General features: G+C 42.1%; 1 protein-coding gene across 1 annotated transcript; it reads left to right on the top strand.

Moving 5' to 3' along the window:
• Nucleotides 1–2489: 2489 nt before the first annotated feature.
• LOC132878665 (tripartite motif-containing protein 16-like) lies at nt 2490–3716 on the top strand. The gene is made up of 2 exons (XM_060913682.1): nt 2490–2889; nt 3029–3716. The coding sequence occupies exon 2, from the start codon at nt 3058–3060 to the stop codon at nt 3583–3585; it is 528 nt and encodes a 175-aa protein (XP_060769665.1). The 5' UTR covers nt 2490–2889; nt 3029–3057; the 3' UTR covers nt 3586–3716.
• The last annotated feature ends 11757 nt before the right edge of the window (nt 3717–15473 follow it).

Raw genomic sequence — 15473 nt, 5'->3', positions numbered from 1 at the left:
ACATTAAACGCCTCCGTAAAAAGTGCATTGTTAATTATGTTAAACGTTGATTCTGTCTTCTGTGTCTGTTTCGTGCGTGCGGCTCTGAGACCAAGAACACAAAAACGAATGAGACTTGGGGGAGTGAAAGCAGTGCAGTAGACATTGTTTTTTTTCATGGTAACTATCAGTCCACTTTTATGAAGCTGTTAAATTTACATTTTCAAAGCAGTGCAGTTTTGTCCTCATTGCTTGGGCAAGATCACACCATTAAACAAGCTTAAATTATTCTTACTCTTGCCACATACATGATTTTTTGTTTTCAAAACTAATGATATTCAGTTCAAACACCATTAAAAGTAATTTCAGGAAAAGATCTCTTGTGTGACATGTAATTCAACCCTCTCATTTAAATATGTTGAAATTTTTTCAGCGCGCGTTTTGCGTGCACATCACGGATCTCTGTGATTTTAAAATACTGGCTACGGCCCTGCCTATAGTCCACACAGAACTGGACTGACCCGTCGGTCCTGGGGACCAAGACCACCAGTGTGCTCCAATTACTGTGGGACTCCTTGATTATTCCCATTTTGAGCATTGCCTTGAGTTCATCCCAAACCATCACTTTCTTGTGTTCGGGCAAGTGGTTTGGGTGGCAATGCACTACCACCCCTGGTGGCATCTCAATGTGGTGTTCTATGAGGTGAGTGTGGCCAGGAAGGGGCAAGAACATGTTGGAAAACTCCACTTGCAACTTGGCAACCTCCGTGAGTTGGGCTGATGAGAGGTGGTCTCCACAGGGGACCAGAGTGGCTCGAGTGTTCACTATTTTTTTTACATCTGGCCACAGCTCTGTCCTCTCTGGAACAACTGATGCCAATGCCATGGGGACCCACTCATTCCAAGGTTTTAGTAGGTTGAGGTGGTATATTTGTAGTGCTCTGCCCCTATCCATTCACCTCACCCCATAGTCGACATCCCCGATTTGCCGTGTGACCTCAAAGGGCCCGTGACAGCGATAAATTTTGAGCTCAAAGTGGGCAATCATACAAGCACTATATCTCCCGCTGTGAATTCTCTAAGACACGCACGCCTGTTGTACAGCCAGGCCTGACATTCTTGTGTCTGCCATAAATTCTCCTGGGTTAAGTGACTGAGTGTGTGGAGCTTTGCATACAGGCTGAGAACATACTGAATTTCATTTTTACTGTTTGAAGGTCCCTCCTCCCAATTTTCCCACAGCACATCCAAAATGCCACGAGGCTTGCACCCATATAATAATTTGAATGGGGAGAATCAAGCAGAGGCTTGTGGGACCTCTTGTACTGCAAATAACAGGGACTTGAGACATTTATCCCAATTACATTTGTCTTCACTTACAAACTTCCAAATTTTTAAAGTTTTTAAAGGAGATACGCAGAGCCATGGCCTCACTTTTTATTTATAAATGCCTGCAACCTCAAGAATGGCATAGTAATAGTTTTAAGCGTTAACAATAAATATGATATACGTACATACATGCGTTCTCTAATCGGGAGACGACCACCTCTTCGCTCTCCCCTTTTTTTTCACTACTCTGTCATTCTTGCAAAACACACACACACGCACGCACACACACATGAGTTACCAACAGGTGAGAACAATTTGCCACTCACCTTCCCTGGCCCCACCCTCTGTTCACAAACTGATGCTTGACCACACCCTCATTGCCACAAAAAAAAACAAAAAAATCCACACAAAATAAAACACACAGAGAACAGAACATTCACAGCTGTAAGAAACATGAATGTACTTTGAACTGACATTAATATGGAACCAGTTCGCTCGTACTGTATAAAAAGCTGAATGTATTTTATTTGTCCTCAGAGTGAGTTAAAGAAGGAGCAGATGAAATCCCAGCAGAGAATCCAGGAGAAGCAGAAGAAGGTGCAGGAGCTGAAACAGGCTGTGAACACTATAAAGGTGAGCAGTGAGCAGAGACAGAGCTGCTCCTAGAAACACTCACAACATGGACAACGAGTCATTTACAGTCCCAGTAAGAGAGGGAATGATAGATGAGCTTTAAATCGTGTGTGTGTGTGTGTGTGTGTGTGTGTGTGTGTGTGTCCTAACAGCTCAGTGCACAGACAGCAGTGGAGGACAGTGAGAGGATCTTTACTGAGCTGATCAGCTCCATGGAGAAAAAGCGCTGGGAGGTGACGGAGCTGATCAGAGATCAGGAGAAGGCTGAACTGAGTCGAGCTGAACGACTCCTGGAGCAACTGGAGCAGGAGATTGCTGATCTTCAGAGGAGAGTCACTGAGCTGGAGCAGCTTTCACACACACACGATCACATCCATTTCCTCCAGGTAACACTCACTGTCTGATCTACAGAGCCAGCTGTTCCTCACACACTCTCTAAAACACCTCTCATTAAGGGAACAATAAATGTCCCTGTCTGACATCACAAGTGGGTTTTACATTTCATTTGCTTTCTGTAGGTTTTAGCTTCTGGACATCACTCTCCTCCATTGGAAAGACCATTCTTTCACACATCCAGCGTCACTGTCCATCAACATCTCTCATTTGATGGAGTGAGGAATTCTCTCTCAGATCTGAAAAAGAGACTCGAGGAATTCTGTGAGGAGGAATTCAACAAAATCCCTCCACATGGTAAGAGGAGCTGTTCCTGCTGGAGAAACACAGTGATGTGTTATTTCTTAGCGATGCTCCTGCTTTCTTTTCCGCAGACACTTTATTCACCCGACACTTTGAACTAAAACACTGATTTAAAATGAATAAACTGACTGGATCACTTTAAACTCTTTCCATCTTTTACACAAACTCATGTTTCCATTTTTCTCTCCACAGCTGCAGCAGTTCAGATCATTTCAGGACCAGAACCACAGAGCAGAGAAGAGTTTCTGAAATGTACATCTAACACACACACACACACACACACACACACACACACACACACACACACACACAGACACTTCATATAAATATACTGTGTGAATTAAATCCAACATGTTCACATTGTTCAGTTTGTTTTTCTCTTTTATTTTAGATTTCTGTTATCTGACTCTGGATCCCAACATGGCACATCGTCACCTCATTCTGTCTGAGAAGAACAGAGCGGTGAGAGATAGTGGGAGAGAGCAGCGTTACTCTGATCATCCAGAGAGATTTGATTCCAACTGTCAGGTGTTGTGTAAGGAGAGTGTGAGTGGACGTTGTTACTGGGAGGTGGAGTGGAGCGGTGCTGGTGGTGTCTCCATATCAGTCTCATATAAAGACATCAGCAGGAAAGGACTGGGTGATGAGTGTGGGTTTGGAGGCAACAATCAGTCCTGGAGTCTGTGGTGTTCTTCTTCTTCTCTTTCTTTCTGGCACAACAACATTAAGACTGATCTCAGAGTTCCATCAGCCTCCAGAATAGGAGTGTATGTGGATCACAGTGCAGGAACTCTGTCCTTCTACAGCGTCTCTGACACGATGAAGCTCCTCCACAGAGTCCACACCACATTCACTCAGACTCTATATGCTGGGTTTGGGTTCTTCAAAGTTTCTGGGTTAGCGTTCTACTGGTTTTCTGGTTCTACTGTGAGATTGTGTGATCCATAGTAAAAACAAGTGTGTTGTTTTTTTTTTTATGTAAAATTCCTGCACGTTGCCACGTTGTTGGTCAATCGTCTGTTTTATTAGAACACAATCCAGCTGGACAAAAAACAGTCACTTTATTATTTAAGTTAAAGCATGTATAATGTAAATGTATAATAATTAAAGTTAGACTGCCTCTCAGATTTTTTTTAATTTAGGCCATAAAAATAATTTTCCCTGACACCCAATTCTTTTTTAGTGGACCGAATGCTACTGAATTCGAAACTCGGACTTCAAAATTTATTACTTTTTTTCCCTAAAAGAACAATTAATGAATTTTGAGCCACGTGGCCCTAAATTCTCTGCCATTTTTTTCTTGCCTCACCGTGACCTAATCCAAGATGCTATGTCATGCATAACGTGGCGGGGTTTCCCTGTTGTGGGATACAAATTTGCAACCTGAGAGAACAGATCAGACATCCTGTCACTCCTTCAATCAAACTTTAAAGATTTTTTTCTCTACTCAGGCTCATGTCTGAAACGGGTGGGTTATACAGGAAATTCACGAGGTTATACAAAAGTCGAGTTTAGGAAAGTGTATTAGTGGCATTACAAATGTAGTGGAGGGTTCATATTCCAAAAGCTATTACTTCTGATCACTACGTTTGGCAAAAACATGAGCAAATACAAAAATCAAAAAGATGAATGTAACAGATTCGCTTATATAGTGAACACTGAAACAGGCAGGCGGGCTCAATGTCACTTTAGTTTTTATTTTTTAAACTGTCACTTAACACAAAACACGCTTTTTAGCAGGTTCAAAATAAACTGTGTGCCACTGCACCAACGTGATTTCAGCCAGGGGAAGAAATTCATACTACACACGAGAGGTTGTTCACCAGAAGTTGTGCAATATAGGTGCATAGCCTAATTACACACATTTTTGCTCAGCGGTCTTCACCATCGCAATGATAAAAAAAGAATCTTCTACGTAAACTATCTAATGCACGGGAATAATATTTACATTGTGAAATCAATACATAATTTTTGTTCTGAATAATTGGCTAGAATACGCTCAGTGAAAAAAGGACTTCAACAAGATGAGTGACCAGGTTCAAGTTCGCCTCAAAAAGATACATATTCGGGCTAATTGCAGCATGTTCTTCACTAATTACAATATTTACGATAGGGAGAAACAGACTAACCAGCATTTGAGGTGTACGGTCCACTGGCTCCATCATATTTTCTGTCACAACTTGAATACTGAAGTTGCAATGCGAATATTATTGAGATTAGCTCATCATCTCAGGGCAAAATGACGTAACTGGGTCAGTGCATGGTCAATGAAAACCTGCGCAGGCGCACACTGGACTTCCTCTGTCTGCTTGACTGCGCGAAGCGAGTGATTTCTTGCACATTATTTGCGAGGAATCCCCTCAAAATAAATAACTTACCAGCCACAAAATGGCCTGGGTTTATATATATATATTACAGAAATAACCATATATCACAATGACCAAATTTGAGAGAGAACTAAATTTCAGCGATTTTATGAAATCAAAAGGCCGTCTACTTTTAAAAAGGGAATGTTAAAAATTAACTGTCAGACAAGAAACTCAAATTTTAAAAAGAAAATGATCTCTCATGACTTTAGCATAATAAATTTCTATTTGTTTCATATTAAGCAGCCTCTCATTAAATAACTAATAAACAGTAATAAAGCCAGAACAGAACAACATTTTAATTTCACACTATATTAAAATAAAACACACTACAACCCCACTATAATCAACTCCTTGGGGGACGTCCAAATAGTTTGTTATCCAGAAAAGTTCGTAATACTGAAATGGACCCCCTTGTGAAGTCATGTTTGGAATTCTGAGATTGATTGTATCCTAGTCATAATTCTAAGCAGGAACGATGTCAGCTCATGAGCTTTATAAAACCCAAGCTTAAAATGTAATTACCATCTATATAATCAACCTTCAAGCTTAGATTTATGAGTTGGGGCTCAAGAAAGATAAAAAGCATTTTTATGCACGAATAGCCAAGTTAATGAAAAAACTCTTGCTTTTGGTGGAACATCTTCACCCACTGCACCTCATCCCCTTTAGAAGAGGGGTGGGTGTGCAGCAACTGCAGAATCTCCACTTTTTAAAAAAAGTAATTAGATTTTCTTTGTTAAATTACACATTTTTGATCTGTTTATTAGTTGTCCTAGATTATGTGGTGTGGCGTTTTCTCTGTGTAAGTCCTGATGAATGAGCTGAAAATGTAGAAATGCTAACTCATTAGAATGAGTGTATACACATGTTATAACTGTAGCTGTACTTCTGTCAGAGTTGCTGTTGTAGAAAAGGGAGATTGTGAATAAGTGATTCTCACAGCAATGTTGCCTCTTCAGTAACTTTTTCACAAATGAAAATCATTGACACTGCATCCTCCAGGCTAAAGAGTATAGGGACTGTCCATCCAGCTTGTTATCAGTGCACAGTTCAAAAGCCAGCATCTATGATGGTATGTGGGTGCATTAGTGCACATGGCATGGGTAGAGTGCACATCTGGGCAGGCACCATTAATGCTGAATTATATTTACAGTTTTTGGAGCAACATCCAGATGATGTCTTGTTCAGGGAAGGCCTGGCTTATTTCAGCAAGTCAAAGTCAAACCGCATTCTGCATGCATTACAACTGCATGGCTCAGTCATAAAAGAGTCTGGGTGCTAAACTGGCCTGCCTGAAATCCAGATCTGTCTCCCACTGAAAACATCTGGCGCAGATTAAACAAAATAGAAAACTTGATGAAGGAGCAACTGAAAGTATATATCAGGGAAGAATGGGACAACATTTCACTTCCAAAACGACAGCAGGCTCTTCAGTTCCCAAACGTTTACAGAGTGTTGTTAAAAGTAGAGGTGATGGAACACAGTGGTAAACATGCCCCGTTCTTTCTGGAACTTAGAGATTATCTGATAAATGTTAGAGATTATCTGATAAATGTCAGTAAGGTTGTATTGTAGTTAGTGAACTGTTATTTAATTCAGCCAAGTTCAGAAAGAGTTCTGTACTAGAGCTGATTAAAATGCTGCAAATATATATTTTATATATTGTTGTATTAAAAATGAATAAACAAATCAATTAATGAAAAATAGTTGACAGATGAATTGAATATCAGAATAATCAGCAGTTGCAGCTCTACATTTTACTAAAATGGATTTGATTGGAAGTTTTAAATATAATTAAAGCACAGAAACAAGAATAATTGACTTGATATCCAGTGAAAAGGAAAAAAAAGATGTTTTGTATCTTTGATTTATAAAGAGCTCATTGTAATGATAGAAATGAAAATGCAGTCAATAAAAGTTTGGAGATTTGCTTGTGCTTTATAGTGTTTTATAAACTCAGATAAAGTCTTTACTCCACTTCTGCTCCTAATTTTCTCCTCATACACATTCACACTCATGGAAAACAACTGAAATAAAAATAATTAACACAAGATTCAGTTCATTCAGATTTATGAACTATATTATCTTTAGCAATAACTCCCAATACTAGTGACAGAGAGACTGTAAAATGTTCACCATGTAAAGCTACTGCACTCCATCAGACATCACCATTCTACTCACACAGGCTAACCAGTTAGCATTAGGCACCAACAAGCTTTAAACATCACTAATGTACCAAATACACACAAACAGTTGACACTCCAATGATTTTAACAGCACAGACTCACTAAAAGGTGCCAAAATTTACATAAAATCACCAAAAGATCTCTATTTTTAAAGCGTTTATAGACAGATAATGGCATTTTGGCATTTCCACGACTGCTCATTTGTGCCCTCTGCTGCTGAAACTACTGTTCACACAATTCTCATCTCTGTCTTTTCTTTCCTGAAATCTTCCATCATAAACTCTCTGACAGGTTTACAGAGCTCTCAGTGGATCTGCACCCTCATGTATTTCAGAAACCCTCACACACTCTGTTCCAAATCAGGGTTTTAGGTCATTAAATGGTTTCTTTATTTAGGGTGACCAGATGTCCCGGTTTTACCGGGACAGTCCCGATTTGGGGTTGTGTGTCCCGAGTCCCGACAAAAGTCTGTTGGGACACGGATATGTCCTGGTTTTCACCACTCACAACGTTTGCGACTGAGCAGCGTGGGAATCATTAGCGGAGAAATGTCTGCATTTACTATTTTGATGAATTGACAGGAATCGCAAACTTTCCTGGTTACTGCCCCCTGGCCCTGTGGCATGGGTGTTTATTTAGCCACATTATTCCAGACAGCAGAACGTGTTGCCATGCAACAATAAAATAAACATTAACTGGCACGAATGTTCTTTGTGTAGCAGCTAGCAGCAGTAATGCCGCAGCAATTATGCTGAAAAGAAAATGTACCTTTTCCAGAGGTTTACAGGGCACCTACCCCTTCCTCCGAGAGGTGCAGAACAATGTGCACGAAGCCTACTGCACACACTGTAAGTGTTTTGTTCTTGTACTGAGTTGGGTAGCCTATGTTGCAAATGCTGTGCGCTCCTGTGGGGGCTTTCCTCAGGCTGTCGCCCCTCTCCTCCTTTACTGCTGTTTTGTTTGAGTGTATATTTACGGAAGCCGCGAGAGGCCCTTCATATAATCTTTTTTTTATTCACCTTGTTATCCCGAGATAATGACATAATTAATTCAGGATCTCAAGAAAACAACACAACTAATTCGAGATCTCGAGAAAACAAAACCGTTATTCCGAGATCTCGAGAAAACAAAACAATTATTTCATGATCTCAGCTGGATCACTGTATCTCCATCGGTAGAGACGAAGCCGGGCCAGTCTTCTGCAGAGGTGCCGTGGACTAATTTTGAAATTATCCCTTATTAAAAGACTTAATGCAATCTCTCCCTGTGTCAACCCCTGATCAAAATATTGCCTTATTAGGTGATCGATTATTCCATTCTAATGACCAAAGTTGCGTCTATACAGAATGAGAAATAGCCCCAAAGTCAGCATATCACAAGTCTCTTGGCGCACCTGAATGAACCATTTCTCAGCTGTTTACTCGAGATCATGAAATAATTGTTTTGTTTTCTTGAGATCTCGAATTAGTTGTGTTGTTTTCTCGACATCCTGAAATAATTATGTCGTTATCTCAGGATAACAAGGTGAATAAAAAAAAAAGGATTATATGAAGGGTCTCTCTCGGCTTCCGAGGTACCGGTATATATTCTCAAATCACTTGTCTCTTTTTTGTTTCTGTTTAACATACCATTCTGACAGTTTGGCCATATTGCTGTGTTGAACAGCCTGTTGCACCTTCCATTAAATTGTTCACTATTCTTGCTTTATTTATTCAGTTGTGGGAAATAGTTAGTAAGGTTGATTCTGACCGAGGCTATGTTGAGGTCACATATCTACTTTTTAAGTTCATGCTATAGTGCATACAATTTTAGAGATATAGCCTACATGTGGGCGGCACGGTGGTGTAGTGCTTAGCGCTGTCGCCTCACAGCAAGAAGGTCCGGGTTTGAGCCCCATGGCCAGCGAGGACCTTTCTGTGTGGAGTTTGCATGTTCTCCCCGTGTCCACGTGGGTTTCCTCCGGGTGCTCCGGTTTCCCCCACAGTCCAAAGACATGCAGGTTAGGTTAACTGGTGACTCTAAATTGACCGTAGGTGTGAGTGTGAATGGTTGTCTGTGTCTATGTGTCAGCCCTGTGATGACCTGGCGACTTGTCCAGGGTGTACCCTGCCTTTCGCCTGTAGTCAGCTGAGATAGGCTCCAGCTTGCCTGCGACCCTGTAGAAGGATAAAGTGGCTAGAGATAATGATAATGATGATGAGCCTACATGTGCATATGCATTCTTCTTGGTGTTCTCACAAACAGGTGAAATAAATCAGTTTAAATTTGGCCTATGGACATAGCCTGGCCTATTCTCAGCCATTACAAAATCTGTTGTCTGACCATAATTTAACTGATCTGTATACCACTATGCTACTAGATAACAAAAATGCCTGCTTGTTTTATTTCATGTGAGATGTTGATAAATGTGAGCTTCAACAAAATGATAGAGCACCTCTCTGAGTGTCACGTTTACGTAAAAAAAAGGTGTGCGTGCACGAGCATGGTCACGCGCAAAAGTGTCCCGGTTTCAGACTAGAGAAATCTGGTCACCCTATACTACAGTGGTGCTTGAAATTTTGTGAACCCTTTTGAATTTTCTAGATTTCTGCATAGAAAAAGTGTAGTGGTGCTGTGGAAGACGGCTGCCTCTCCAGTAGCTCTGTAGTTTTTAGTTCTTTAAACCTCTTTTTTCCACCTTTTTACATTTCTGCTCTTCTTATGAAGACATAGTGTTTTTCTTCATATCACATGGATATTTTTAACTTTAACACGCAACCAGGAGCCAGTTTTCTTGCTTATTCGAGAAAGGAACTGCTGGCCGTGAAAACAATGGGACGAGCCAGGATATGACACCCCATCCCGGTGGAGCTGAGGAGGAGACCCAGTGGCTGCAAAGCCAGGGCTAAGCTGAAGGCTAGGCTAGTGGACAACCGGCGGTGCTGCAAACCATCCAATCCCTCCGTTATTATGGGGAATGTGAACTCGCTGCTGAACAAGGTCGACGAGCTATCCGCACTGAACAACCAGCGGATTTACCAGGGGAACAGCTTATTTATCTTGATGGAGACATGGCTAACACATCTCGTACCGGATGCTAACGTGGACCTGCGGGGATTCACTGTTGTGAGAGCTGACAGAGACACTAAAGCATGCGGGAAAGGCAAAGGTGGGGGACTCAACATTTATGTGAACAACCACTGGTGTAACCCGGGACATATCTCTGTAAAGACAATCTTATGTTGCCCAGACTTGGAGCTGCTAGCCATTAGCCTGCGGCCATATTATCTGCTGAGGGAGTTCAGTCACGTGATCACCACCTGTGTTTACATCCCTCCAAGGGCAGACGCAGCTGCTGCATGTGAGAGGATTCACTCTGTCACAGCAAGGCTGCAGACACAGCACCCTGAGGCATTTATGATCGTTTCTGGGGACTTTAATCATGCTACTTTGGACTCTACTTGGGCTGCTTTTTACCAGGCTGTGGACTGTCCAAGTAGGAGCAATGGAACAACTGACTTGCTGTATGCTAATGTGAGGGATGCATACAGAGTCACACCCATCCCCCACTAGGGAAGTCTGACTACAACCTGGTTCGTCTACAGCCGAAGTACACCCCCCTGGTCCAAATTAGCTCCATCAGGAGGTGGTCCCCTGAAATGGAAGATGCCCTCAGAGACTGTTATGACACCATGGACTGGGATGTGCTGCTTAGCCCACACTGTGAGGACATAGAGGGCCTGACACACTGTCTGACGGATTAGCTCAACTTCTGTGCAGATGTGGTCTCCCCTGCTAAGACTGTACGGTGTTACCCTAATAACAAGCCATGGGTAACACAGGAAGTCAAAGCTGTCCTCAACAGGAAGAAGGCCACCTTCAGGAGCAGAGACAGGGAGGCAATGAAAGCAGCACAGCAGGACGTGAAACGTTGCGTGAGGGAAGCTAAGGACAGCTACAGGAGAAAGGTGGAGCAGAAGCTGAAGGAGAACAGCATGAGGGAGGTCTGGGAAGGTGTGAAAACCATCACAGGCCACAACACAAAGACCAGAGTCGTTGAGGGGACAGTGGAGAGGGCAAACGAGCTGAATGACTTCTTCAACCGGTTCAACCACCCACCCTCCCCCTCACTGCAGCCATCTCTCCCTCTTCCCTCAACACACCTCCCCCCAGTCATTGCAGCAGCCTCCCCCTCCCCCCACCTCAACACAGACTCCTCCATGCATTACTGCAGACCAGGTCAGAGGTCAACTGAGGAAGCTTCACCACAGGAAAGCAGCAGGCCTGGACAAGGTGTGTCCCTGACTACTGAAGACCTGCGCTGCTGAACTGGGTGAACCACTCCAATGCATCTTCAACCTCAGCCTGCAGCAGGGGAGAGTACCCACCCTCTGGAAGACATCATATATTGTTCCAGTTCCCAAGAAGAACCAGTCCAGCTAGCTGAATGACTTCCGACCGGTGGGACTCACTTCACATCTGATGAAGATGTTGGAGCGGCTCTTCCTCAGCCTCTTCAGACCCCAGGTGTAACATGCCCAGGACTGTCTGCAGTTTGCATACCGGGCAGGTGTTGGTGTGGAAGATGCCATCCTCTACCTGCTACACCGAGCCCACTCGCATCTGGATCAGGGAAATGGCACAGTGAGGATCCTCTTCTTGGACTTCTCGAGTGCCTTCAACACCATCCAGACCCTTATGCTTCAGGACAAACTGAACAGGATGTGAGTGGACCCCTGCCTGGTCACCTGGATCTCCAGCTACCTCACCAGCAGGCCACAGTACATCAGGCTGAAGGACATCATGTCTGGCACTGTGATTAGCAGCACTGTAGCACCCCAGGGCACAGTGCTGGCCCCTCTTCTCTTCACCCTGTATACCGCAGACTTCTGCTACAACTCAGAGCTGTGTCATGTTTAGAAGTTCGCCGATGACAAAGCCATTGTGAGGTGTATCAGGGACAACAGAGAGGAGGAGTAGAGGAGCCTGGTGAGGGACTTTGCTGTTTGGTGCAACAGGAACTATCTGCAGCTCAACACCTCGAAGACCAAGGAGCTGGTCATCGATTTTGGGAGGTCCAGACCAAGGTCATTACCAGTTCTGATCGAGAGAGTCGAGGTGGAGGCTGTGGATTCCTACAAGTACCTCGGGCTGTGGCTGGACAGCAAGCTGGACTGGACTTGCAACACCAACCAATTGTACAGGAAAGGACAGAGCAGGCTATACTTCCTGAGGAGGCTGCAGTCCTTTAACATCTGCAGGAAACTCCTGTGGATGTTCTATCCGTCTGTGGTCACCAGTGTCCTGTTTTACACCGTGGTGTGCTGGGGGGGCAGCACATCCAAGAAGGACACATCCAGGCTGGACAAACTGATCAGGCGGGCCAGCTCTGTGGTTGGCATGAAGCTGGAGTCTCTGGTGACAGTGGCAGAGAAGAGGTCTATGGACAAACTACTGAACATCACGGATGATGCCAGTCACCCTCTGCACACCGTCATCAGCAACCAGAGGAGCCTGTTCAGCATTCTGTGACAGAATGCTCCTTCCCAAGTGCAGGACTAACAGACTTAAAAACTCCATTGTCCCTCACGCCATCAGACTGTACAACTCCTCTCGGGGGGGGGACAGGAGGACAGAGGACGGGAAGGAGCAGTAGCCTAGCTTGACAAAAAGCAATACTGGACAATGTGCAATAAAAATGTGCAATACCTCTCCTGCTGGACTTTTTTCAAATCTTTTTTTAATATATATGTATATGTAAATACTTAATTTATTTATCTAGAAGTTTTCTAAAGACTAAATTTATCTAGAAGTTCTCTCTTTTTTCTATTCTGTTCTCTGTTTATCCTATAATGATGCTACTGAAATTTTAATTTCCCTGAGGGAACCCTCCCAAAGGGATCAATAAAATTCTAATCTAATCTAATCTAATCTAATCTAATCTAATCTAATCTAATCTAATCTAATCTAATCTAATCTAATCTAATCTAATCTAATCTAAATATGACCTGAAACATCATCAGATTTTCACACAAGTCCTAAAAGTAGATAAAGAGAACCCAGTTAAACAAACAAGACAAAAATATTATACTTGGTCAATTATTTATTGAGGAAAATGATCCAATATTACATATCTGTGAGTGGCAAAAGTATGTGAATGTTTGCTTTCAGTATCTGGTGTGATCCCCTTGTGCAGCAATAACTGCAACTAAACATTTGCGGTAACTGTTGATCAGTCCTGCACACCGGCTTGGAGGAATTTTAGCCCATTCCTCCATCCAGAACAGCTTCAACTCTGGGATGTTGGTGGGTTTCCTTACATGAACTGCTCGCTTCAGGTCCTTCCACAACATTTCGATTGGATGAAGGTCAGGACTTTGACTTGGCCATTCCAAAACATTAACTTTTTTCATTTTTAACTATTCTTTGGTAGAATGACTTGTGTGCTTAGGCTTGTTGTCTTGCTGCATGACCCGCCTTCTCTTGAGATTCAGTTCATGGATAGATGTCCTGACATTTCCCTTTAGAATTCGCCACTATAATTCATTGTTCCAGCAATGATGGCAAGCCGTCCTGGCCCAGATGCAGCAAAACAGGCCCAAACCATGATACTACCACCACCATGTTTCACAGATGGGATAAGGTTCTTATGCTGGAATCCAGTGTTTTCTTTTCTCCAAACATAACGCTTCTCATTTGAACCAAAAAGTTCTATTTTGGTCTTATCTGTCCACAAAACATTTTTCCAATAGCCTTCTGACTTGTCCACATGATCTTTAGCAAACTGCAGATGAGCAGCAATGTTCTTTTTGGAGAGCAGTGGCTTTCTCCTTGCAACCCTGCCATGCACACCATTGTTGTTCAGTGTTCTCCTGATGGTGGACTCATGAACATTAACATTAGCCAATGTGAGAGAGGCCTTCAGTTGCTAAGAAGTTACCCTGGGGTCCTTTGTGACCTCGTCGACTATCACACGCTTTGCTCTTGGAGTGATCTTTGTCGGTCATGCACTCCTGGGGAGGGTAACAATGGTCTTGAATTTCCTCCATTTGTACACAATCTGTCTGACTGTGGATTGGTGGAGTCCAAACTCTTTAGAGATGGTTTTGTAACCTTTTCCAGCCTGATGAGCATCAGCCATGCTTTTTCTGAGGTCCTCAGAAATTTCCTTCGTTCATGCCATGATACGCTTCCAAAAACGTGTTGTGAAGATCAGACTTTGATAGATCCCTGTTCTTTAAATAAAACAGGGTGTCCACTCACATCTGATTGTCATCCCATTGATTGAAAACACCTGACTCTAATTTCACCTTCAAATTAACTGCTAATCCTAGAGGTTCACATACTTTTGCCACTCACAGATATGTAATATTGGATCATTTTCCTCAATAAATAAATGACCAAGTATAATGTTTTTGTCTCATTTGTTTAACTGGATTCTCTTTATCTACTTTTAGGACTTGTGTGAAAATCTGAAGATGTTTTAGGTCATATTTATGCAGAAATATAGAAAATTCTAAAGGGTTCACAAACTTTCAAGCACCACTGTAAATGACTTAGCATTTGTATCCAAAAAACTGTTTACTTTAGTATTTGCAGGCAACACAAACCTGTTTATGTCCCACTGAAATTTTGATGTCCTAGTTAGCTCCATGAATTCTGAAATGAGTGGGGTAAAAAAGTGGTTTTGAGCAAACAAACTGTCCTTAAATATAAAAAAAAAACAAATTTCATCATCTTTGTGGGAAAAAGTAAAAAATAGTGTCATAAAAATGCCAGAATATATATTGACAACATACAGAGACACGCTTCTTAGGTGTTTTAATAGATGAAAAACTTGCATGGAAAAATCATGTTGAGCTCATTAGCAAAAAGATAGACAAAAATATCGGAATAATACGAAAGGTTGGAAATTTACTATCACAAAAAACACTTATGATTCTATACTACACCTAGATTTGCCCATACCGAACATACTGTAATATTATATGGGCAAGCACTTATCCAACAACGCTAAAGCCACTGCTCTTACTACAGAAACGCTTTATTAGGATCGCTTCAAATGTGTCATATACATTCCCTTCAACAAATTAGTTTCATGACTTAAAAGGATTAACAATATATGACATTAACAAATTACAGATTAGTCTTTTTGTTCACAAAATCATCTATGGAAGTTGATGTTTACCAGCACATTACAGAGAAAGTATTATATATAACTCAGATATCCACAAACACAACACAAGACAGTGCAATAACAAGACCAATTCGAACCAAATCTAATCAGCGACAGTTTACTTTA

This window comes from Neoarius graeffei, chromosome 2, assembly GCF_027579695.1.
Source record: "Neoarius graeffei isolate fNeoGra1 chromosome 2, fNeoGra1.pri, whole genome shotgun sequence".
NCBI lineage: Eukaryota > Metazoa > Chordata > Actinopteri > Siluriformes > Ariidae > Neoarius > Neoarius graeffei.
Note: the sequence above shows the minus strand (reverse complement) of the source record. Positions and strands in the feature narration are given on the sequence as shown.

Excerpts from the sequence above, each read along its gene's own strand:
- LOC132878665 (XM_060913682.1), top strand. The coding sequence starts at position 3,058 with ATGGCACATCGTCACCTCATTCTGTCTGAGAAGAACAGAGCGGTGAGA.